This window comes from Poecilia mexicana, unplaced genomic scaffold, assembly GCF_051168715.1.
Source record: "Poecilia mexicana isolate PSO_F unplaced genomic scaffold, ASM5116871v1 scaffold_15, whole genome shotgun sequence".
NCBI classification, from domain to species: Eukaryota; Metazoa; Chordata; class Actinopteri; order Cyprinodontiformes; family Poeciliidae; genus Poecilia; species Poecilia mexicana.
Window position 1 is genome coordinate 17,304,397 of NW_028263384.1, and position 25,965 is coordinate 17,330,361.

At 36.9% G+C, this 25,965-nt stretch overlaps 1 protein-coding gene across 3 annotated transcripts; it reads left to right on the forward strand.

Annotated features, from left to right (window-relative positions):
• Window positions 1–1,939: 1,939 nt before the first annotated feature.
• LOC106916421 (ligand-dependent corepressor) lies at window positions 1,940–24,997 on the forward strand. 3 transcript variants are annotated; one of them, XM_014984711.2, is made up of 7 exons: window positions 1,940–2,130; window positions 8,734–8,799; window positions 9,470–9,549; window positions 10,455–10,599; window positions 10,758–11,075; window positions 11,177–11,282; window positions 13,412–18,666. In XM_014984711.2, the coding sequence occupies exons 1-7, from the start codon at window positions 2,034–2,036 to the stop codon at window positions 14,421–14,423; spliced, it is 1,824 nt and encodes a 607-aa protein (XP_014840197.2). In that variant the 5' UTR covers window positions 1,940–2,033; the 3' UTR covers window positions 14,424–18,666. The 3 variants fall into 3 exon arrangements, with proteins under 3 accessions (XP_014840197.2, XP_014840195.2, XP_014840196.2); XM_014984709.2 differs by lacking the exon at window positions 13,412–18,666 and adding an exon at window positions 18,790–24,997 and having other exon boundaries at window positions 1,979–2,130; XM_014984710.2 differs by lacking the exon at window positions 13,412–18,666 and adding an exon at window positions 18,790–24,997 and having other exon boundaries at window positions 1,979–2,130; window positions 10,455–10,587.
• The last annotated feature ends 968 nt before the right edge of the window (window positions 24,998–25,965 follow it).

Genomic DNA, 25,965 nt, shown 5'->3' on the forward strand with positions numbered 1-25,965 from the left:
CTTGAATGCACAGAGTAGCTTTTGTATAGCAAACGCTGAGGTGGTATCCCTTTTCCAAAGCTGTAAGCTGCACACAGGAGCAGTGACTATATGCACAAATGCACGTTAGCAAACTGCATTACAGCATAATCCACCTTTTATAACAGAGATTTTATTTTTAAAACAAATAAAAACCTTGCAGGACGAAAGTCAAGTGTAATTTCACCCATGCGGCCGCCATCAGGTAAATAATTAATCACACAAAGACGAAATTGTTCCCACGCAATATTAAAACTATCTAGCTAAAGCTGTCAATATGTTTCGATCAATGCAACCCTGTGTAGCTACATGTTGCTGCAAATGCTCTCGTCTTTTCTAAATTCCTAGCCTATTCAAATTTTAATAAAGCTCATATTTACAACTATCTATCTATCTCTGTGTCTGTAAGAGGCACAGAGGCTAGGCACCTAAAGGTAAGTCTTTATTTACCTTCACTCAAAGCCTGTTCTCTCTGAAGCATGGAAACCACCGTGTACGACAGGAGGGGCGTAAATAAATGAAAACACCGGCTGATAAAAGAGATGGCGCATTCACGTCCTGCCTGTAAACTGTGAACGCGTGAAGGAAATCTCAAAATATCTTGAAAAGATCACAAGTGAAAAATATAAAATTAAATACTTTAAGTTTATTATATATTTTTCAACAATAATTTAGTGAGAAGTGTTTTTATATAGCTATGGCTTGTCCTTACTTTAATTTGTAGAGAACAAACACGTACGCCCCAACTGTCACTGAAAGCAACATTTACTGATGGTGCAGCAGCTGACAGGCTGGCAGAATACTTGTATACTGTAAGAGCTTTTCGCCATTTTTTCTTAAGCTCATTGATTTCTTCTGTGCTTACCACAAGCACTGTATACAGGAGAATCTCTTTGTTCATTCTTGGTGAGTATTGTACTGCACTGATAAACCTCAATGCTGTTAAACACATTTCTGGTAAACATCAATGTAAAATACCAAAAGTTCTAAAATAAATCTTTCCCCACATCTTTAAATTTGATTATGTAAGTGTGAGGGTTATTTTATTGCATCAGAATGGAATAAATTTTTATTTGACAGTGTGGGATAATATAAATAGAATAGACATGCCCTTTATTGTCCCTCAGGAAAATAAGTGCATAAGTAAATAACATAAGTCCTTGAAATCCTTATGAGATAGTACCCTATCTCTTTTTTCAACAATAACAATAACAACTTTGGAAAACAGAATCAAGATGACCCCTCAACTCAGTGGAAGGGGTCGGAGACAGCAAACCTCTGGATGTCTCCCACCCACATGAAGCTGTTGACCAACTGGAGACCTCCTTCAGTGACAGACTGCTACATCCTCGGTGCATAAAGAAGTGCTTCTGCATATCATTATTTCCAACAGCTGTAAGACTTTCCCAACAAACTTAAGCCTTTATAACTCTTCTATCCTGTGCTGTTTTTCTAATTTCAAAGAACAACTGTTTGCACATCTCTGTAAGCAGACATCTTATTCATTTTATACCTTTAAATTAACCTACTTAACTACATATTATTTTTTTATATTTTTTAAACACTGTATTTAGAACAGTATTGTTAATGTTATAATTTTGTCCTTACTGTACAATCTCTTATTCTTATTTTTAACATTTCTACCTTTAAGCAAATGCATGTCCCCCACCTACCTACCTCTCTCTCTTTCTTCCTGTAGGAAAATTCTCTTATTTCTTATACAAAAATACCCTACTTCTTGCACACACACACACACACACACACACACACACGCACACACACACACACACACACACGAATATTACAAAAATGACTAATACCAATATCATTTCAACAGTAACCAAAGACAACTATGGAAATATTTCATGCAGTGGCAAAGTAAAATGATGAGATATGTCTGTTAATGAGAAAGTGCTGGCTGTTCAGCTTCCCTTATCTCCGCGGGCGCGCGCCCGTTCCTACAGCTAAGCGCTTCCTCTTTGCGTGCTGGTGCCCGCCGCCAGAGAAAATAGAAAATGGCGAGTCTGTGCAAAAAGCAGCAATGCACAATCGACAGGCGCGGCTTTCGGCAGGAACTTGACTCTTGGCGACACAAACTTATTCATTGTGTAGGTAAGGAAACTGTCAGTGAGATATTTCACATTTTACGGGTTGAATTTCCCCTCGTTGTAGCTTTTTTCGGTGTAAATAACCATCTATTACCGGACTGACTCGGGGCATCTCCGAGCGACTTTTTGTCCTTAACTGTTTCTTTCCTACTGCAGCCAGTTGGGGTAGCTATTGAAGTGTTGCTGTTTTCTACAATATCACACCACCGAAGTTGGATTATTTGCTGGTTTTCTTAACATTGGGTCTCAGTTGTAGATATAAAGTATGTACTGGCCTAACGTTAGTTTGTTTAAAGGGCACCGTGCTTGTTTTAAAGGGAGTGTCAGTGGGTGTAGCGTCGGCTAAAGACGTACCCGTGCGCGGCGCGCTCCTGCGCTGCGATCATACTGTAATTTGGGTGGGGGAGGGCGACACAGACCCGTGAGGTGATGTTCTCAGTTAGAGTTTAAATTGCCACCCGTGGACGCGCTTATTGCTTTGAGGAAGTAGAGGAGACCCCACTGTTGGGAGAGTTTCCCGTTTTCACAATATACAAACTTCCATAGGCTTGCAAAAGACAACAGTTAAAGACGTGTTGTACACTGCTGAGACTGTGTTGGTGCATAGTAGTAGTTTTATATATATATATTTTTAAATATGCTAAACTTAATAAACAATTTGATTTAGTTGTAGTGTTTTAGTGTTTATATCAGCATATTTTATACTGTGTGGAAGAAAATCTGGAAATTCAGACACTTCAACATTTTTTGTGCTTCAGTCATTGTAATGCAACACTTATTTTGTTTTGTCAACATGATATGGTAAAAAAATGTTAAATGGCCTGAACGTATCCAGCGCTTTATAAGTCCAGTGGACCCCAAAACGTTTCACTCTACATTTATCCATTCACGCACACATTCACACACAGATGGTGATGTGTCAGTCAGTGCAATATTAAAACAAAAGCTATAGTTATTTATAAAGGGACACATCATAAAAAACAAAACAGTAAAACCCAGCAAATTTTGAGTTGCAATTTGCACATATTCCTCCAATATTACAAACCAAGTGACAGTTAAAATTTTGTGGTTCAAGTAACTTGCACAAGGATTTTATTGCATTAAATGTGATTGATTACATAGATTTTAATACATTCAAAATTGTAGAAAAGTTTCTTTCTTTTTACACACAAAAGTCATGAACTCTAACCTTTGTATTCATATGTTTCTTGTACGCCCATAAAACCGACGCACAAGGGACATCCGCAAACAGCAGTGGACAAAATAGAAAAACAGCAGTAGAACAAAAAGCTTTTTTTTTTTTTTGCCCAATGGGAGCTAATTTTTGGTGAATAAAAAAACACATGATCTGATGGGTTGCTGCAAAATACTATTGTTTGCAGTTTGTGCAAAAAGGAGGTTGTCTAGAATCGAAGCTATTCAAGCCTAAAAGACCATCTCAATGTGAAACATGTTGCAGCATGCACAGCGTCTCCAAGGCTAACGTCCACATTTCTAAAGAAGCATTTTTTCCCCCCAAAGAAATGAGTTGAATGATCAAAAGGTTCCTGAAACTCTTGAAGCTGAATAGGTTTAATATCGCTTTGCACTAATCTGATAACCTAATATGGCAGCAAAAAGGTTTTTTTAATTGAAAATCCATATATTTTGGTAGCATATGGATTTGTCAAGTGAATGGTCTACAACAAATTATATAGTGTGTTCAGTTAAAGTGTAATAAATTACCCAAAACTCAAAATCTAAATAGCAGTAATGGAATTCATATTTGGGTTCCACCATTGTTAATTTGTAATTTTAGGTTCTAATTATTACTGTTTTCTGAGTAGAGATGTATATCAAATCATTGATATTATTGTTGGATAACACGGAAGCAAATGACTGACCGATATTTTTAGTGTAATACATGTCAATAACTACTTGTGTGGGATGATTGCAGATGTTAAAGTACATTTTGAAACCAATTTACTTAACTGGTAGGGCATTGTCTATTTCAGAACATATAACTTAACATCTCATGGTCATAATCTGAAAATGTCACAGTAAATTAGTTTAATCTTTTTTCTTTTGTATGGAGATGGGTTAATGTTATTTATGTGTAATTTAAGTATGTAAAAGCCAAGACATGCACATAAAAAAAAAGGTGGAATGATAAATCACAATATTTTGACTTAAAATAGTTACCTAAAGCTAATTGGAAAAGGCAAAGTTAGATTGGGCATTATAGATGATTCGTAGTCATTTAAGTGTCAGTCTTTAGAGCTGTTTGATTGACAGAACATTTTATACTTTATCCTCATTATGGTTTAAGTCAGTAAAATTAATATTCCAACTAAACAGGCAGAATAGAAAGTGGATTTAGATTGTTAATAAAAAACAAAAAAAAGTAACTAGACAATAGCAGCTTCTGAACTGCTCTCTGATGTTTTTCCAGGACTGTCTAGTCAGTTCTCTCTTTATGATTGACAAATGTCCCTTGTGTTTAGGCTATAATTGTGAAGCTGCAGAGTACATGACAACAGCATCAGCTTGTTGCCAGTAGAAAGGCATATTCAGTCCGGAACAACAAGGACATACTTTTGTTTGGCTTTTTGGTGGAGAGGGCTGCACGCCACCACCACTCCACTGTCCCTGAAATGGACATGTTGTTTAATGTGAACAGTAAAACTGCAGGGCGGAGACAAGCACAATTGTCCAGTAGAACAGCAGTAACAATTGTCTGTATGTTTTGCCCCATACATGCATTTATGGACCAACAACCCCCAGATGCAAAATGCGCTTCCAAAAAACTGTGCGTTCTGTGTGGATTTGGGGAAAATTCGGACTTATACAGCTGCCGCCGGCATTTAAAAAATCTCTAGAATGTGCGTCATTCAGACTAGCGTTTAAACATGCAGATGTGTGGGGTAAAAGATTTGCTCAAACACCAAACAAGCAAATACTGAAACTAGACAGACTAACTTGTTTGTAGCACATATTATTCATTCTCCCTCTGGTGGGTATGTGGCTTATGTTTTCCCATTAGCATTGTAGCCTGGTGTCTGAAATGATCCAGAGCTTTCATGAATGTATGAGACACAATCTTCAGGCGGATTCTTGGGCAGTTCCCACTACTCTTTTCATATTTTCTAAACAGTAATGACCGTCCTATATGTTTTTGAAGATTTGTTAGGATACTATCATCCTATTAGACTAATAGTTTACCTCATGTCGCACAATGTGTTTCAAGCACAATTTCATTTGAAGGTGTGAAAATCATTTTGTTGGATAGCCTGATTAATTTATCATGTGTTTGTGATGAACAATATCTGCAATCACATTTTAGCCCAGATGGGTGCAAATTATTTTTTCATTTGTATTCACCTAAACTACTTATTTTTTTGCTGTAGTGATTTGCAACAACAAATGTTTTCAAATTTGGGTTGATAACTGACTTGGTTGCCATATGTTGAATATTTTTAAGACAACTATACATTTATTTTTTTTAACTTGCTTGACTTTGTACTCTTTTGACCCCAGTCATTTTACACCAAACCTACTTCTTCTGTACCCTGTCTTTGCACACAATTACTTTTTCATGACTCTAACGTGTCAATAATGATCTATTTTGAAATCTAATATGAAATTTGTGCCTCAAAATGCCATCTTTCTCTGATTTTTTTTTTTTTTTTTTTACCTGATAAGATCTGGCAAACTTCCAGGCTCCAGTTTTAATGAGCTTTTGGTTTTGCTTATGTCTGAAGGTGTTTTTACAGTAGCTGAGTGGGGGATGGGATCAGTAAAGTTTGGTGCAGCACTGCACCCCCTCAGCATTTAGAGCACTTTAGAACGGGTGTGACACACACAGAGCTTACAGTTCCTTGTTCGCTTGATTCGTTAAAACAAAGAGACATTAGCATGTACTTACCTTTGCAGTGACAAATGAGTTGCTGACTGATCTTGTGCATTGGTGATTTAATCAGTCAAAATATATATATTTTTCCGCGTTAGCATGACGGCCCACTTCTGGAGAAAAAAAGTGAACAGAGTTTTGATCTTGGGTTACATCAATGTGCCACACAGGTTTATGTGTAGGATTTAAGGAAGTTATTCTGGTTGTAGCTCTTGAGGGATTTCTCTTTGTAAGCAGTGGTGGGAGTGGTGTGATAAGGGTTACAAACAGCACTCTCCAAATCTTTCTGTCTCTGATTGGATTTGGATGTAGGTCAGAAGAAGGCTAAGGCAGATTGAACAGAGATATAGCTCACAATCAGTGTATGAAGGGTTTATGGCTAGGTTTGGGCAGTTTAAATGTCAATGCTTGACTAAAACATTTTAGGCAAATTGTAAAATTTGCCTAACATTTTTTATGGTTGGTGTCTTGCATGTTGTCTGTGATATGTAGCTGTGGGATTTAATTTTGTTAACAACAGGAATGCTAAGGAGTTTTCAAGTTCAGTTTTACAGATTTTAAACCTTATAAATTGTTGTCTTGGATTTTAGAATTATGCCTTTCAATCACAAAGCATAATCTTGTTTTATCCAAAATAATACCTAACAACATCTAAATGAGATGAATCCTTAGCTAAAATCTAATTTAAGAAACTGTATAAATGATTTTGAATGTATGACAATGTCTGTATTTAGAGGTTTGTTAGCTTTGAGTATTTTCCTGTACTAAAACTAATAAAAGGCAAGTCCCCTTTAGAAATGCCTAATACAAAACAAGTAGAACAATTAAAAACACAGCTGGACAAAACATTGTATCACAGTTGCAAAATTATGGACTGCTTGGATGTAATATTTGGGAGGTTATTTTTTTCTCATGTCATATTAATACTGTTATTTCAAACACCAGTACTATTTTAGGAGTAATACAGAATTTATTTTATTGTAGCATTTGCTTGACATGATTTATTACTATTATGTTGTGTATTATATCTGTTGGCTGTCATCTCTTTTCATTATGTTGCACCTGAGTTAATAGCAGATCATTATATAGAACATATTTACTTTTTAAATCAATAACTAAATGTTTTTGTTTTTTTTATAAATGTTTAGTATGTCTTTAGAAAGAAGTTGTTTTGAGCCACAATTCACAACTGGATTTAAGCATGCAACACATAGTTTGTAGTGTATTTAATGAACTTGTAAAATGTGTCCATTTTCAGTTTTTTGCGGTCTTTAATTTTCCTTAACTTTCATCCTGTTGTAATAAATTCAGTAATTTAAGCACCTCTAAATGTTTCACTTATCCAAAAGTAAGACATGGGTTTAAACAGGCTTTTGTTTCTTGTTGTAATCCATTGCAAGATATAATGTCCTCCTGTTTTAAAATAAATAAATAATAAATAAATAAAAAACATACAACATGACCTCAAAGTCGGGGATTACAGTGTGACACGTTTTTTTAAATGCCCTAAACTGAATTCCTGAAGAGTAGTTTGATGTCATGGTGCTGCACTGTCAAACCAAAGTGGATGACCCACTTTTCTTCTCCAGCCTCTGAAATATTTCAGCAATAGGATTGGATAGCTCTCCAGCTGAAGTCCTGTGCACTAACCCAGAAACAGACCCATGCCGCTATAGGCATCTCCACTTCATCCCCTCCCACCCCCTCCATCCACCCCTTTTATGTTTGGCTGCTGGAAAGTGGGTGGGAATTTGTAAGGCAGCAGAATGAGGCATTTTACCAGATGACAAGCTTTTCTGAATTCACTTTGAGCTTTGCAAGAGTATAGATGGAAAAGGCTGATACGATTTCTCTCTATCTGTGAAGGATTTTGTAAGTAGGCATTTTCTATTATCTGTAGAATTGCGATCATTAGTATACCCTGGCTCACTTTTGTTCATGATCTAAATGCTCACTAATCATATTTTTAGCTATGTAAAATACATTTTGATATTAACCTATTTTAAATCCTCTTTTGTTATGGGTCGCATGGGAAACAGTTGTGCTTATATTTGTGACAGTTCGTTGGACAGATGTTGCCTTTGACCTCTTTAGTGCTTGATTTAACTCATGTTAGTTTCAGATTTATTTATTCTGACCCTGCGGCAGTTGGCAGACATTATATATTGTTCTGAATTAATGCATAGTTGAATTTTGTGCAGCAAAACAAACCATCTATTTAACAGCTGAGACTGTAGGATATCTCCTCAGTCTGTACATGTGATATATGCAGTTGCACTTTGATTGGTTTGGGTCACTCCTGAGTTTTTTTCACTCAAGGTTTTCTTTTAATTTCCCTGTCTCAGCTCTATAGATGCATAATTCAATATATATCACCTGGTGATGCTGTTGCTGGCTCTTTCATTTCATGCTATAGCAGCACTCTGAACTCTGTAGGTGCTTTAGTTGCCTGGCAACAGAAGAATAAAGTGTGTATTTACTGAATTCTAGAGATGCAGCTCATAATGTGTGTTTCCAAAGCATCACTTTAAGCCGCTGAAAAGGGAAAGACTTTTACTTGACCAAAACATAGAATCAGAATCTAATACATATGGGGTAGAAACATCATCTTCAAGGACTCATATAGGTTTCTGTCCTGCTTTAGGTTTAATGTAATGTTATATTTATGTACAAATGTGAAGTCAAATGTTTATTTTACTGAATTATGTCTACTTGCAGGTTTTGAGAGCATCCTTGAAGGTCTGATTGGTCCAGAGTTGGTAAAAGACCTAAAAGTATTTAAGGGTGAGTATCCCAGACCATTTTCTTTATCGCTAAGCTCTTACGTGCTCATTATGACAATGCTCCTCCATTGTACCATCTGGTACCCATGCACATCGATCCAAGACAGACCCACTGCCAGCAGAAGAGAGGATGGCTTGTGTTTCTGCAATGTTTTTGATAGTGTGGGATCCTATGGACATTTTGGACAATATGTATTCTTACTAAGACAATAGGGAAGGCCTTATAATTGCTAAAAAAGATTTTTATTCATTAAATTTTCAGCTGGACATTCAGAAGGAATGATAGTACACTAACATGCATTCATGGTGGCCCTCTCCTGTATTTTATTTATATATTTATGTCCATTGCTTTATCATTAAATTAAAGAAAATCTGAATAAAAACGGAAACTGTACTCTTACGAAGTCAATAAGTATTTTTATTACAGTTTAACAATGTCCACCTGCATTGATGAATGTAGTCTTTGCAAGAAATGTGTTGTCTTAAATATTCAGTGCTGAAAAAATTTCAAACTTAAGATTTTATACATTAACCACAAAATCTTTATTTAAAGATTTAAAAATGAAATTAAATCTCACTTATCTCAAATCTGTTTGTCATTAAGAAAGTGAAGCTACAAAACATGCAAGTGTCTTTTTTTCCAACAACTTTCATCTGTTTTGTGTTCACAGATTTTGAGCCTGTTGCTGTGTCTGACTGGTCATTTGATGAAAATTGTCTGTTCTGCTGTTTGAGGAGAGATAAAGTCAAAGTAAGATTATTTTTCTTCTTTTTTTACACGTTCAAATGGCTTGTCTGTAGAGATGTGTTTTGTGATTTTTGTAGAATATGTCTGATTCTCTGACACTGCTTTTAGCTCATTGCAGTTTCTCTTTGAGAAATTTAATAAACAGCATTTAAAATACTTTTCTGGTCTTTCTGCTCTGGATGTCCATTAATTATTGATTTTATAATGTGAGGTGACTTTTCACACAGACCAGATCCTTTTAGATCGTCCTGTTCAGTTCACGTTTTTGTTACGCGTCATGATAAATTTAAACCTACTGACCTAAAATAAGATATTTAAGTTAAACTACCAATATTATTTCCCTGTTCCATCTGCAGGGGTTGTTACAAATCACTATGAAATCTAGGGAGTAATAAGGAATTGAAAAATGAGTGTGACTTAGTTAACTTAAAGTCTTCTTCTTCCACTAATAACTTCTATACTGAAAAGTGCTGTTGATACTACCACCCAATAGTGTTTGGATATGGTGAATTCATGGATCATAACAAGAGTTGATCATCAGGGATAATCACAGATGATCAGTGATGATCATCACTGTATTATGGTGACAAGAGTGATGACTTTCTGTTTGATCATCATCGCTGATCAGTGATGATCAAACTGAAAGTCATCACTCTTGTCACCAAAATATACAATCTTTTAGTTTTAGTGCCAATTCAGTAAATGCTTGCCTAACGTTGCACTGCAAATATTTAAGTGTACATCTGAAAAACGTCGAACTGAATTTTTGTATAGTTTTCAAGCAGAGGCTCTCAACGCTCACATTCTCTCTAATTCATCATGTCTTATTAAAATGATCTACCAAGTGTATAAAGGCCCCTGTTTTGTGCATGCTGAATTATAAAGCCTAAATCTCTTATATTTAACAGGAACACCTATTTGGCTTCAACAAGAATCATCTTGAAGAAGCACCCAAACCTCTCCTAGTTAAAGATCAGATCAGAATCATCAGACTAGAGAAGAAGACTGAGGAGTTTTTCAATGCAATTCTTTGCAGAAAAGGTATTTCTGCAGGTTTGTGACATTGTTACTGTGTTGAATACTTTCCAGTTGGGATTACACTAAACTTAAACAAGATTAATGTTATTTAAATGTTGTGTTGTTTCTGGCATGTTTCCTGATCAAGACTGAGAAGGGATACACAATAAGCAGTTTTTACTTCTGTGTTTCAGATGTGCCAAATTTCTCAGATCCACACATTCCAGTAGTGGCTCGAGAGATTCTTCAGAGAATGATCAGCCAGTTTGCAGCCGAATATACCTCAAAAACCAGCTCTCCTCAGGACAGTCGCTCAGACTCCCCGTCTCGCTCTGACCAAAGCCGGCTGGCCCCACTCCTTCCGTCAGGGACTACTTCAACCAACCCTGCTAACATCCTGGTTGGAGCAGCACAAAACCAGAACCCAGTCCTGAGCAAGCTTCTCATGGCTGACCAGGATGCTCCCTTAGACCTCACCATTAAAAAGCCTGCGGCAGAGCCCCACGAACAAGGTAATTTGAAACAGATTGGTAAAAGCTTACAAGTATGCTGACGATGGTGAAGTCTGCAAGGATCTCAAAAACTCTATATATGTGTGTGTGTGTTTTGATAGATGGAGTTCTTGACTTATCTATCAAAAAGAATCGCTGTAGCAGCAGCAACAGCAGCATATCTTCCCGCAGTGTCTGCCTTTCCCCAGCTACAGTCTCGCTGAAGTGGTAAGAATCTTTTCTTCCTCTTTTGTTTCTATTGGCACAGATCGTGTTGATACTTTTTCTTATTGTGAAGCATAACAAAAAATGGCTAGATTATGTAGTTTGATATGCTGACATCAAAGTGCTGAGGTGATTAGACAAAAATCATCAGAAAAATTGGTCTGTTCACAAAAAGATATCTGGATAAGATATCTTTGCATCAAAATGGCATCTATCAATTTGCCTTCATCTTTACTTTTGCTTACAGTCGAAACCAAGTTCAGAGATATCTGATATGGATATCTTTGCATGAGAGAAAAAAAATACCTTTGTGAACAAACGTGAAGCTCTCTTTTCAATTTCCAGTAGAATATAGTTTGTAAGTTTACTACCTCTACTAAACTTTCAAAAAGTAATACTGTTCTGGATTAGAAAGCACTGGAGCTATTTTAATAGTTAGCAACTTGGTTAACTAGACAGTTAACCAAGTTGCTAACTATAAGCAACTTGACTAACTATAGCTTTGACTACAAAACTATAGTTAGCCGAGTTTTGGCTATAGTTTTGTTTACAATCACCATTCTGTCCCAAAATTCTGGCTGGCCTGATATTATTATTGCATACTGTGGGACTCACAATAATGCTGACTCAGAAAATCATGTGAAAATATAATTTGAGGATTTAACAGGTTCTGCAATAGAATCAACATGGTGTTATCTTTTAGTGTAACAAATCTTTTAAACTGAGCTGATTCCTTTTACTGAGTTCATTTAGTATTTGGTCAGTTTATATTCAGTATCCCTTAAATACAGTACTCAGTTAAACTGAAATGGATAGTGGATTATTTAACTGTTTTATTTCACTACATGCTTTTATATGAAAGAATGGCATCTGTTGATTTGACTTCATTTTTACTTACAGCCATAACCTGGTTTTGTTTTATTTTTGATATGTTTTAATTTTCAATACTAATTATTATTAGTTGGGATTTGTTTGGTTTTTAATCTTTTGAATCTTTTTACTCACCCAGACTTGAATGTGCCTTTTTAATCAAATAAAATGTTTGGTTTATTTAAGCATTAGTTTCTTTGAACTCTCACAGTATTGTGTCTTGAGAGCTGAATGACCTTTCTAGTTATACAACATGTAGCTTGCATCCATTTCTGAATCATACATTTGTGAATATTGTACCTCAGAAGGACAAAATGGCATCCAAGCAGCTAAAATGTTCCAGTTTTGCAATGATGTGTTCTACTCAGGGATCAGCAAGTTAAATATAGAAAGATGCAGTTTTCTTTCCTTTTCATTAAATGCATAAAAATTAATAACTCCTGCCTTTAGGGCTGAAAATATGTGATCATCATTATGAGTTTTAGGAATATTCCTTTAATTCCTCCATTTATTCATTTTATTACCTTATTGGTAAATAAAAAGGGCACTGAAATGGGTTGTTACAAGAAAGATGTTGATTAAATTTGAAAGACTGAATAGATAGGTAATATGATGAAGTGCCCAATGATGAACCTTACTCTTCACTTAGTCATCTACTTCACTTAGTCATCTATAAGGATTCAACTCAAACTTACAACACAATAATCCTCTCCTGGGATGCTCCTTATATTGCTGCACTTGCTCCATGGTAATGTTGCATATAAAATCTCAACATCTTTTTCTCTATTAATTATCATGTTATAAATACAGTGCCCTGTGTAAAATCACAGTTCCCTTATTGGGAGAATAATCCCTTTTTTTGGTTCCGCATTTTGAACCACATGAATGAATTGCCAAAAAAAAACAACAACAACAAAAAAAAAAACACAACTGCAGTTTCAATGCTTTATTTTGCTTCAATTTTAGTTTTGCTTTTATTTTCCCTTCCTTTGCTTTGCTTTTATTTCTTTATCATGTTTCTGCAAAATTTGTACAGTTTTCCTCAAAAATAAAGAAATAAAAATTGTGAAACCAGAGCCGTTTTTATTCTGAAATGTAAAGATATTTTGGACAGTGACTTTAACACCAATAATGTTACCTAAACAATGTCATGTAATAAAGGAGTGGCCAACATCCTCCCCCCCCACAACCATCCACCTTTAGAAAGATAAAAGGACACTGTGCAAGCTCTGCTTACATCCAATCTCCTTCCATCCAATCAGGCCGTCGTTGAGAGCGGACGGACAAGTCGGGCTGTTTATGAAGAACCTACAGAATGGGAGGAGGAGGGAGAATATCGGCCATTCCGCCTGTTTTAAGCCTACCTCGTCACTTGCATACTCGCTGCACATCAAAAAGGAGCCCAAACTGGAGAGCGACCCCAAGTCAGCACTTAGCCAATCCCACGGGTGCAACCACACCGAGCTTCCAGGCAGAAATGCTGCTTCTTCCTGGAATTGCAAAACCAATTTTGGAGCCCTACTGAAACTTAAAACCAGTGATGATGCTAACGAGCAGTTTAAAGATATACCGCAACTTTTGGAAGCCGCTGGACTTTTGTCCAAGTCACTTTCTACTGAGAAAGAATACATTAAGGAGGCAAACAAAAGTCAAGGGCATTCCCTATCTTGCTCACCGTCTTTTGACATCAAGATTCCTCATGTGCGAGTTTTAACTACAGGAGCAAAGCCTTCTTGGGATTCTACGCCTTCTGAATATTCAGATGTAGCCAGTAAAAATGTTGTTGGAAAGAAGCTTTGCTCTATACTCCCCAGACAGATCCAGAAAAGGAGCAGTGTGGGATCTAACAGCTCAGGGTCAGAGAAGGAATACTGGTCTTTTCCCACTGACCACCACGCCTTTGCGGGGAATTGTTCTGCGGACTCAGAAACAGATCCAGGAAGCAGGCTCCCCAGGAAGAAGCGAGGGCGATATCGGCAATACAACACCGAGCTTCTCGAAGAGGCTATAGTGGTTGTGATGGGTGGGAAAATGAGCGTGTCCAAAGCCCAGTCTGTCTATGGGATTCCACACAGTACCTTGGAATACAAGGTTAAAGAGCGTCTAGGAACCTTAAAACATCCCCCCAAAAAGAAACTGAAATTGACCAGTAATGTGGACGAGGAGGGTGTTTCATTGTCTCCTGATGCGATGGAGAGCACCGTCAACATCCTCTCCCAAGATAGAGAGAAGCCACTGCAAGAAACTGGAAATGATTTTAATAATGTCCAATGAGTGAGTTTTTTTTCTGAAACCAACTAACAGTGATTGGCTTTTTTTATTAACCAAGTCATCTGCTGCATTGGTTTTCCACAAAACCTCAATATCGTTATTTATTAACTTATTTATTTTATCTCCAGTCCTGATTATATTTACTTATGATATTCAAGTATGTAAGTGTCTCCTTGCGGTACAAGTAGATTTTCAGTAAAATTGCAGAACTTATTTATTCACTTGTATGTTGTTACATTAAGAAATTATGAAAAGATAAGTGGTCACTGTACACTGCAATGAGTTGTTACACACGGCAAATAAGAAGACCAGATATCTGGCGCCCCTGTGTGTTTCCTTTAAGAACTTTTCAAATCTTCAAAGTAAGTTAGCAGTAATTCTATGTAACTATAAAGATTAACTTACAAATTATTTATGGAAACATTTGCTTTTAAATTAAATTTGTATGTCGTAATATGACATCATTATTAATTTATCAATTTAAAAAAAAAAATTTATTTATGAATATCGTACTCTAGCAAGACTGTCTTGCATTTTAATCCCCCTTTCTATCCCAGGTTAATATATATTTCCAAGCATGATTTTCATGCATGTGTAATTTATACTTTTTCTTCACTGCATTGAAGTGTAGTTCATATCGAGAGGCTAACTAACCCTTAGTCAAAGAAAATTTCTTGTATTAATGTCTGTTTATCACAATATGACAGGTACAGTGTGATTTGTTTAACTTTTGCCTCAAACAAGCTTCTCGCCCAGACAGGTTTGTTGGTCCTAGCCTTGAAATAACTTTACAAACCAGTGGCACAGTAGTTCAGTTCTCAGTATGATTAGTTTTTGCACCAATAAGATGCTATTTGATCAAAATGGTGCTTTCTTTAATCAATACCTCAATAACCAGGTAACTATCAAGGGTATCAGAGTAAAAGACTCCCACTGAAAGCTAGTTGTCAGACTTGTAATTCATGACAAAATTCATTGAAGTTTGTATTTTATGTTGGGGGAAAAATATGAAAAGGTTTAAGAGGTATCAATACTTTACAATCACTGCAGGTGTAAATGGTTACCTACATGCTTGAGTATCCATTTACAGCCTGCAGTGATGACTCTCTTTCCTTGAGGTAACGCTTTCCTTTATTCAGTTATGTCTTGTGGCACCTACTTCTTCACATTCTTATTAAACATTATTTATTGCTAAACTTCATAAGTTTAAATTACTTGGTTCCAAAACTAATCTATATCTTAGCAAAAAAAAAAAAAAAAACTTTCGTCTGCCAGGCAGCCTTATCAATGAATGCTTTGAGGTACTCCAGGGATGTCAATAAAATTGATATACTAATAATGGATAAGTATCAGGAGGAAATGTTTATTGAGAGCATATTTGCCAATTTGATCAACATTTTTGCCTGTTTTTCCTTTTTCTTTTTTTTTTTCCCCTTTGGCCCATCCAACAGTTCACATCAAAGATGCACCATCACTTTTATCTCAGGACGTTCTGGAGTAATGGAGTCATGATCCATTATTCTTTTATCAGGTTAACACAACTCCAGCAAATCTTGCTATTGAAACTTTTGCAATACTCGCTGCCTTTCAGATAGATACTGTTGACGTGGTTATTAATAGTAGATGTTCTTTTCACTACACTCTTATGATGTATAAAAATATTTAGATTTAGAAAAAAAGGTAATTATTTAAGAGTAAAACACGTTCAGGGATATAAACCTTTGGTATGTCAGCACAGTAACAATAGATAGCGAACAAACCTACCAATTTATCATAGGTTGCTTCATGTAGTCTTTTTGACCAGTCTTTGGTCAAATGCAGGTGTTCATCTTCAAATGATTTTCAGTTATCAAATGTTTTAATTTTTTTTTTCTCAGGTATTATTTATTGTTGGGGGAGGAAAAATACAAAAACTTCTTAAGCTATTTACGTAACATAAAACAGTGCAGTTGATTTTTGGTGTGTTAAGTGTTTAGTTTTTTTTTATAGACAATCATCTAGTGCAACTTTGAAGACACTGATAGTTTATTTTGTAATCAAAGTCATTTATTAATTTGATTCACATTTTGATTCACTGTTTTGTGTTTTTCACTCTGTTGTAACAGTGTTAATAACCAACTACCTCACAGGAACATAAGATTTTACTGTTATTATATTTGTAGCATTTTCCAATGCATACAACACACCGAATACTGTAAGACACTTTCACAGAATAAAAGCAGCTGTGCAATTTAACACATAAAATACATAAAAATGTAGTAGTATCTACATATTCTAGAGTTAGTAAATGCACTGTGATCTACAAATTGTCTATTACACTGATTATCTTGTTGTGATCCAAAACTTCATTTCTGCCTCAATTATTCCTCCGGCTGATAATACATCTTGTCCATGCACTTCTTTTCTGATATTAATACATTGTTTTCAGTATGCTTATAGCCACGTAACAACGAATGTAAACATCTATATCAAGAAAAAATATTACTACACACAAAAGTTGGTAAACATAAGTGTATATCTTGTAAATGTTGCTTAACTTTACTTAGTAAATACATGACAACCAAAGTCTCTTACTGATAACGTGGCTCTCAAAGTCACTGTACAGCGTTTGTGTCTTTGCTTTAGCATTTGAAGAATATAAAGAAACGCAGCAGTAATTTTGCATGATTGGGCTAAACTGTGTGTTTTAGAAGGTTTATTGTATCTGTTGTAAATTGTCCTGAAGATGTTTTCATATTAACAGACGCTTGACCTTTGTGTGATTTGATGTAAAAGTAAAAAAGTAGGAATTACTGTAACTTTGCATTGGATGTAAACCAGTTCAACGTCTCAACAAAGTTGAACGTCAGAGTGCTGTCATATTTAAAAATAATAAAAATATTTTAGTAACTAAATTCATTAAGTGAAATGGATTATATGGTTTAGTTGCACACAAACTGTTTTCAAGCCTCTATTTGATTTGACACAGCGAATGGAAACCGTTAATATTAGAATATTAAATCAGACTATTCAAAACATTTCAAAACAAAAATGTGGGTTAATAAAAACATTAATGCCTGCTTAAAGGTTGTTTTCAAAATGTACTTCAAACTCTACTTTGACTATCGGTCCTCAAAAAAAAACAAAAAAACATATATTCTAATTTATTGAACATGACAGCATACAAAAATTGTCTATGATTTATAATTTGTAATATATAGATTCTGTATATTCCAGTACTATATCAGCCATGTGGACGAATTTGCCTGTTTGCAAGATTGGATAAGTTGTTTTAGTGGAAGAATAATGCCTGTACTCGGTGTCCGTTCCTCATGGCAATGCTCAACGACACCCTCAGGGACAACACTTTTCTTATTTGTTATTCAGGTACTCCACTTTACACCTTAAACTTTGCAAGCAGAGATGTGAAGTTAATAAACACCACCTTTAACAGGATAATGGGCTCTAGTTGCAGGAAAGCCTGTTTTTTAATCTCAAATTTATTTTTAAAACACCAACAGGTACATTAGCATTTTCGCCAAGATAGGTACATTTACTATTAGAGTGTTTTTCAGTTTTAAATTATTGTGGGTGAATGTTGGTCTTTATGTTTTGGTCTGTGCCTGAAAAAGTTTAAACTAATGAAAAACGACTAAGTGCAAAATCTTTGTGTGATTTACTTTTTAATTAATCCAATGTTTTTTTCGTCATGCATAACTATACACTGTACTAACACTTCAAAAGAGATTATGTTCTTGCTCGAAAACTAATTTTAAAATTTCTTTGGTCCATTTTTGTGTATGAGAGAGCCAACACAATTTAACTGTGTTCCAAACAGAACTCTATTTATTCAAATGTGTTTTTCCTAAAGGTATAATATTAAGAAAGATATAATCCAAGTGTTTTTTGTTCCCCCTAAAAAGTGACTACCAGACACTAAAGCATCAGATTTTCTTCTGACCACATATGCTACCACATTTTTATGACATGTCATCTCAGTAATCCAGATGTGATGATTTTGTTTTAAATAAGCTTGATATGAAATCTGATGTACTGAACTGCCCCATATTTACTTGTTACCAATGAAAAATGTGTGTTTGACCTATATCAAACTGGACTACCATCCCAGTCTTGTGCATGTATTATTTTATGCATATATATGTATGTTTAATGTAAGCACTAAAAAAATGTGCTTGGTCAAGTTCACTGGATGAATGATTCAGTTTCAGATTTGCTTATTCTTCTAATAAATATGCAACATATAAAATCTGTTATTAGTGTTCTTCTTTTTCACTTGTTTGCAAGCACTTAATTTTGTATCCACATCCATAATTTCTGGTGTATCAAACATTAGTAATGCTAAATTGTTTTATTCTTCTTGTCTCCGTAGTGAGTCTCCAGACTACCGTTCTTCAAAAGCAAAAGACCTGCAGTCCACCTCCACATTGGAACAATTCATGGCAAAACTGTGTCCTCACCACCAGAGACGGATAGTAGATGCAATAGGTTTTCTTCAAACGGAAGTCAAGGCTCATGCATCCTCTAATGTACAAAAATCATCTGACTCTACCTCTGGCGTTCGAGGGAAAGCATCTCTGAATTCAGACTCTAGCAGTACAATCCCAGAGAAATCACGTCCTGAGCTAAAACTTCCCAATGAATCCACTCCTAAAGCTGAAGTCCTGGAATTCCCCAATTCTGTCCCAAACAGCGATTCACAGAAGAAGATTCCAGAGGATGCGGTGTCCTTGAAAACATCTATAACCCCAGGCCCGCCTTTGGATGTTTTTAGCCTTGGTTTTGGGAGTAACCAACCTCGGGTCAGTTCCACCCCGAGTTCAGTGGATGGAGAAAACAATCGTCAGAGTGATCAGCCACCTGTTCGGATGAAGATCAAAACCAGCAGTGCTGCTGCTGGTAAGAAGCTGTCCTGTGTGCTCGATAGCCCTCTTTCTTCTCCCTTCCATTTTCTCGAGGAGAAAAGGGGTTCATCCAATAGATCAGAGACACCCAGTGCCAGACTTAGCTCCTCTGTGAAAAGACACAGTCAGTTGAATGTCACTCCTCAAGCTAGTCAGAAAGAGGTTCTTGAACATCAGAAAGATAAGACGGCAAAAGTGTTTCCAATCCATGCGTCCTTTCCCTCAAATTCTGTTCGAACAGCGAGAAAGACTGTCAGGGTATCCTCTGAAAATCAGGTCAGGGACAATGCCTGTAGGGAAATAGTTGACCCTGATATCGGCAACTGTGACATTGTTTTTATTGACAAACCAATTACAGATTGTTTAAAGGAAAAGCGCCGCGGCATGGCTCCCCGCCGTAATGCCAGAAAAAGTACTAGAGGGCATATGTATTCAGATGACATTTGGGAGTTGAAAACAGTTCGCACATTAGCCGGAAGGGGCAACTGTCCAAACCCAATGCCAGAGATGACTACACTGGTCACGCCGAAACAAATTCTGACCAAACCTGAAGGTCTACCACCAGTAGACATGCCTTTTGCTGGGACATTCTCAGAAACAGTGAATCAACAAATTCCCTCAGAGGAATCGAATGAGCATGTCATTTCAGGAGCAGGAGATGTTGTAGAGGTAGCCGCTAGTAAAGTAGATGCCGTAGAGGTTGAAATGAGTCAAACCGATCAGGGCCAGAATAAGGTCCAGTCTGGTTCACCACCTCTTATGAACCTTCTAGTAGAGAGCCAAGAAACTCTTCCAGAAACTTTAACAGATCAAGAGACAATGAACGATCTAGGGATGGCAAAAGAAATTGGAGAAAGTGTTGGTCCGCCTTCATATGAATCAACAACCAATAACGAGCCAGAGTCTCAACAGGTTGTACTGGACAATACAGAGCAAACAGTTACAGAGACACAAGTAGACTCATTAGAGAGTCTAACCACAGAAGAGGCAGAGCACCAGCTTTCATCAGATAAACTTCTCAGTTGTGAGAATGATATTCAGAATAGTTCTGATACTGTAAATCTAGTGGAGGAAGAGATAAAGAAAGATAAAGAGGAAAAAACGCAAGAGGAGCAAAGTCAGGAGATTCAACCTCAGATGGAGTTGCATTGCGATAATGTTGAAAGGACAGAAATGTCAGTTTCTACAAGTATAGCAGAGGAACTGACTGTAGTAAGGACAGAAACTGAAATGCCAGAAACCAAGAACTGTGTTGAACCTGTAGAGTCAACAAATAATGAGGCTGAGTCCGATGAGCCTGCAAAGCCAGTTGATGAGCTGCCAAAGGAGTTGCCACCTTGGCATAGGAAAATAGACACCGAAGCTCAGCTGCCAGATCACTTGAGACAGACAGAACCAGTAATAGTTGGCTTTGTCAATGGTAAACCAGTTTCAGCCTCAGACAGGAGTCTGCGCCATAGAGCTGATAGGAACCCAACACCCTCAAGTAAAACTCCAGTAAAATCTTGTCAGAATCTACTTATCTGTAGTGTTTCGGATCCTACACCCACGTCAGCTGTTGAAAACAGTAAACCAGAGGAACCTCAACTAGAAACAAACACATTTGAGACTGCTATGATTCAACAAGATATGGAACCGTCCTCTGACCTGCCCTCAAGCAAAACATCTAAATTACCTTCAAGGACTAAAGAAACCCCAAAACAAAAAAGTTCTCCCAGAAATCAGTGCAGGATATCTGTGCCTTCTGATCAGTCTGCTGATCAGACTGAAAGTACGGTATCAAAACGCCAACTGAGATCAGCCAGTCAAAAGACAGCAGCTTCTATTTCAAGTATTATCACCTCCATTTCCTCCCCAAAGCCTTCAACTCTTATTCTTCCACCTGCGGAACAGCTACCTTCCCTCCGCATCCCCCCTTTTTCATTACCGCTTACCATATCCTCTCTTAACAAGCATTCTGACCCCTCAATTTCTGAATGCTCCCAACAGCATAAGGTCTCTGAGACTGTGCTACCAAACCCTAAAAATACACAACCAATTAAGGCCATTTCCGAAGACACCCAAAAGAATAAACTTGTGAGTGAATCTGAGACTAAACAAACGTTAAGATCAGGTAAAGTTGTTTCAGATAACAATAAAAATGAGAAACAACACCTTAGTACTGAGGAATCAAATTCTTTAGAAAAGCCATCCCCCGTAAAGACTGAAAATCAGACCGATTTTGTGCCAACAAGTAACAAACGTGGGCTTCGAAAGAACTCAGATGGAGGCGAGTCTGAATTAATCCAAAAGCAAAACACAACTCTTGTAGAAGACAGGCTAGCAAGTGAAGATAAGGATGCTTCCATATCAGAGAGACCCAAGAGAATGCCATTAAGAAGTGAGACCAGTAAGGGTGAAATGTCTGACGAGGCTGTTTCTCAGTCACCGCCGCCAGATAACAAGAAATTAGTCTTGAGATCACAAAGATCTACCCCACATTCCACCAGTGTTGCTGACACTCCAAAGCAAATTGATGTAGTTTCCCCTGTCCGAATAATCCCAGAAAGAACAGCCAAAACTCAGTTGAAACCCACCTCGGGGACTGTTGCGCCATTGACCCACAGCGCCCAAACCCCTGTCATTGCCCCAAAACAAGAACCCCCTAAACAAACTGTCAACAAATTCTTTCAGGCTCTTACTGGTGAAGAGAACCAACACTTAATTACAAACTTGAATACTAAATATGATAAAATGCTAAAGGGTTGGGTACAAATGGACAAAGAGGGTCAGCCAACAGCAAAATACAAAAACAAATCAGACAGACAGGCAGCTATATGGAAGAGTAAACGGAGGGCACGAAAACCAAAGTCTTCAGAGCAGCAGAAATACTCTCCTGTCCAAATGCTTTTCATGAAAGGATTCAGTCTCACTAGCATCTGTCGCTGGTTCCTTGATTCAACAGAAACCAAGTCCCTTGTTATTGTCAAGAAGGTGAATACACGTCTTCCATCCGAAACTGAGCTGTGCTTCCACAGCTCATCGACTGGGTCAGGGTCCGCACAGGACGCATTTCCAAGCCTTCAAGCAGAACGGTTAAAGAAACATTTGAAAAAATTTGCCATTGCTTCTCCTGTAAAAAGCAACCCCAGAAGTCAGAAACTTATTGCTAAAGCACTTGAACAAGAGGCAAACACACTCAAGAGAGCAGAACTTCCTAGCAGTACTCAAAATTTGAGTAAATACTCTGCTACCAAAGCCAGTGCCCAAAAAGGTGAATCACAAAAACCTTCTGGAAAATCTAAGAATCCAGCTAGTGCAAGAATCCTGAGGAAATACTCCAATATTCGAGGGAAGATGCAAGGTCAGCAAAGCACTGTTGGAATGAAAAGGGGTTCAAAAATGCTAAAAAACAAGAAATCAGTGGTTGTTACAAAGTCATCTGCTAAATCAAATCTAAACTCGCATTTAAAGGTGAAGAAATCTACTGCACCTGTCAGCAAAAAAATCAAACAGTCTGCTGCAAAACTGGCAAGAAGGAAGATTTTGACTGTGAGTAAGGCAACAAAGCCCTCTCTTCCAAAAAGGGCTGTCAAGACTCAGGCCAACAAAGCTTCAAAAGACAAAAGCAAGACAAAACTACCAAAGAGATGTTCGCAACGACTTGGGTCCCCTAAAGTACCTGAGTATCAGCCTGTCGACACATCAAAGAGCAAGATCAGCAGCAAAAAAATGAACGAAGTAGAACGTGAAGTAAATAAGAAAAAACCTCAAACTAAGGAATCTGCTCACAGCACAATTGTGGAAAGCAAGGGTAAAGAGATTGCTGCTGAAACGCCACAGCACGGCGTTGACGTAAAGGCTTCAGGCTCATCTGACCAGGTACAAACGAGGTCCCAGAGAAAAATGGAGGCAGCGACCCCTCTGAGTGGGAGTCTTGGCAATCCTTCAAAGAGAGCCAAAAAGGCATCACTGGCAGAATCTCTTAAAGCGGCCACTGAAGTAGATGGACCTAAGCTAACAAGAAGTGGAGCTTTGAAGAGGAGTCAGGCATCGTCACTGCCGCGCAGTGGAACTAAGGTTGCCACCAAGAGAGCCCAGGAACTCCAAGAGACCCCTGCAAAGCGCACCAGGACAAAATAAAATGGACCTTTTTGGAGAGAAATTCTTTATCTAGAGGAATTTTGTTAATTTTATTTTACTAGGACCAAAAATATCTATTTTGTACTCGCCCCAAACTCTCTGGATAATTCTCCTCTCAGAAGGAGCAGAATTTTGAAATTCGTCCATGCTTTTGTAAAGCTTGATGGTGAAAACGCAAACATGGTGCCGTAATTCCTGAACTGTTTTTTTTTTCCTGTGTTCAGGAACTACAGAGAAGTCCTGAAAGATGTCTGACAAATGTAGTTACTTTGTGTTTCTGCACTCTATGAAAATGGCTGGAGATAACAAATGTCTGACAAACCTCCATTTTAGAAGGTCAGATCATAAGCATCAAGCTTATATGGAATTCATCCTCACTCTTGTGCTTCTACAGTCTGTCTTTTCATTTTTGTATATATTCATAGTTTTAGATGATGGCATGTTCTACATTAATTTTTTGGAGCGGGAGGGAGCTTTGAATCAAAGTTTCACGTATGGTAAGTTGGCAGTTTGTGTCTCCAGCCAGTCTTCCAATCACAACATTGTGAATATGTGACGTTGTGAACCAGGTGCCTTATTTATGAAATGTATTGTAAATGAATGTGTTGCTAAATGTGAAAAGTTCTCTTCATGGAGATGCAGTTGACCTTATTTGCTTCAAGAAGCAATTAGGATGTGGTATTGTGCGCCTCTTGCTCTGGCTGCAAGTTCTTCTGATCGGATTTTGGGACTTCCCTGGCAGGTTTACTTTTATGCCCATTTTCCCCCAAAGCATTAACAGAAAATTGTTATTATAGCTTCATTAGATGTTAAGATCTGCATTGTTTATTCAAAGACATGGTTGTGGTGTTTGTGTGTCATACGTTTTGTGTTGTTTTTGTTTGTGGTCAGGTGTCATTGCTGTGTTTCTCTACACCTACCGTTCTTGTTGATGAGTTTCAGAAAACCAATCAAACCAGATGTTAAACCCCACCTTTTATTTAAACACCAAATCTTCAGAGAACACACCCCAGAGGGAAAAAAAATCAAATTTGAGATAATTTCAACTTCTCTGAAGAAAAAAAAAACAATACAATTTAATTTTATACTATGTTGGTTTTTATTTGAACATTAATAATTTATATTGACAAGCATTTTTTTCTTTCATTTCCTCTGATTGTTGGGTGAGTTTTCATAATGTGAAGCCTGCGTATTTCTATAGTAATATTTGTAATTGTTTTGTTAACAGCAACACATTTTTAGGACAGTGTTATTTGTGTCATTTCATTTTTACCAGGCTCTGTTTCTTTAAGGGCATAAATCACTTGTAGATGCAAAACCAGTTCCACTATGTTTTTATTGATATTTAAGGTCATTGATTTAGAAAATATATTGCAGCCCACCCAATGTCAGACTTGAACTTGTTTATTCTTTGCAGTTGCTATTTAAAAATCTGGGTTTTGTATATTCAAAATAAATACCTGCTTTATTTGTGGTAACCCCAAGACTGACACATCTTTATGTTAAAAACTGTGTATTTTGACTGGAGTTGGTATAAAGATGTTTTAAATTTTATACTTTTTTGTTTCATTTGCATCAGTCTTTTGAATCTTTTTTTTTTTTTTTTTTTTTGTCAGTCAGTAAAAACAATCTTTCCCATTAGAGAAAACCCAACATCTTCAAGTTACATAAGTGGCAACAGGGCAATTAAAAGCCCCGTTTACTGGTTGGTGAACAGGGTGACAGAGTGAAAATGAAGGCTTCGGAGAAAATATTGCAAACTCATTTGCAATATGAGTTTGCAATATTTCAGGGCCTGAAATGATCCTGAAAAGGCCATTTCAGAGCCTTTTATTTTCTTCACTAACATTATTTATGAAACCAGTACATGTTAAGTTATCAAGCTATTTACCTTTAAATGAACCGCATCCTATTTGAGCAGTATTTATGAGTAGTTTCACCTTTGAAGGTCCTACCACACCGTCCATGAAGACCACAGGAAGCTCCCACTGCAGAAAGGTTGCTTCTTACCTCAGTTGTGCAGCAAGAGAATGACCAGCTTATTTCTAAAGACAGTACAACACAACAATGTTTATGATTTGGATTTGGATGTCTCTCATTGTATATTTGGGTAGAGCCATATAAAACTGGGAAATAAGCGTTTGATTCTATACTGTTTTACTAATTTTTCTTACTTCCAAAGAAATCAAGTGTATTAATCATATGCGGAGCAACAATTAACAATAAAACATCCTGAAAAACACATTACATGCATTAAGTGATGTCAGGAGATCACATGTTGGCAATTGCAGATGTCAAAGTAAAGCCAACGAAGACGGGCATATATATTACTTTTATTTATAATTATTATCGAATGATGATGTTCTGAATCTAAAATGCAAGATGCTTTTAGTTTACTACACAGTTTTGCAGACCAAAACAATTCTGATTTTCTGCACATTTATTTTCAATTATCTTGGCGGTCAGAGGTTTACAGCTAACTAGCAGGGGCATGAAAATCATATGAATTTGGGGCTTTTAGT

What these genes read in the sequence shown, in the direction of transcription:
- LOC106916421 (XM_014984709.2), top strand. Translation starts at nt 2,034, where the DNA reads ATGGCGAGTCTGTGCAAAAAGCAGCAATGCACAATCGACAGGCGCGGC. An exon ending in CAAACTTATTCATTGTGTAG is followed by an intron (nt 2,131 to 8,733) that starts GTAAGGAAACTG and finishes GTCTACTTGCAG; the next exon opens with GTTTTGAGAGCATCCTTGAA. An exon ending in CAGAAAAGGTATTTCTGCAG is followed by an intron (nt 10,600 to 10,757) that starts GTTTGTGACATT and finishes TCTGTGTTTCAG; the next exon opens with ATGTGCCAAATTTCTCAGAT.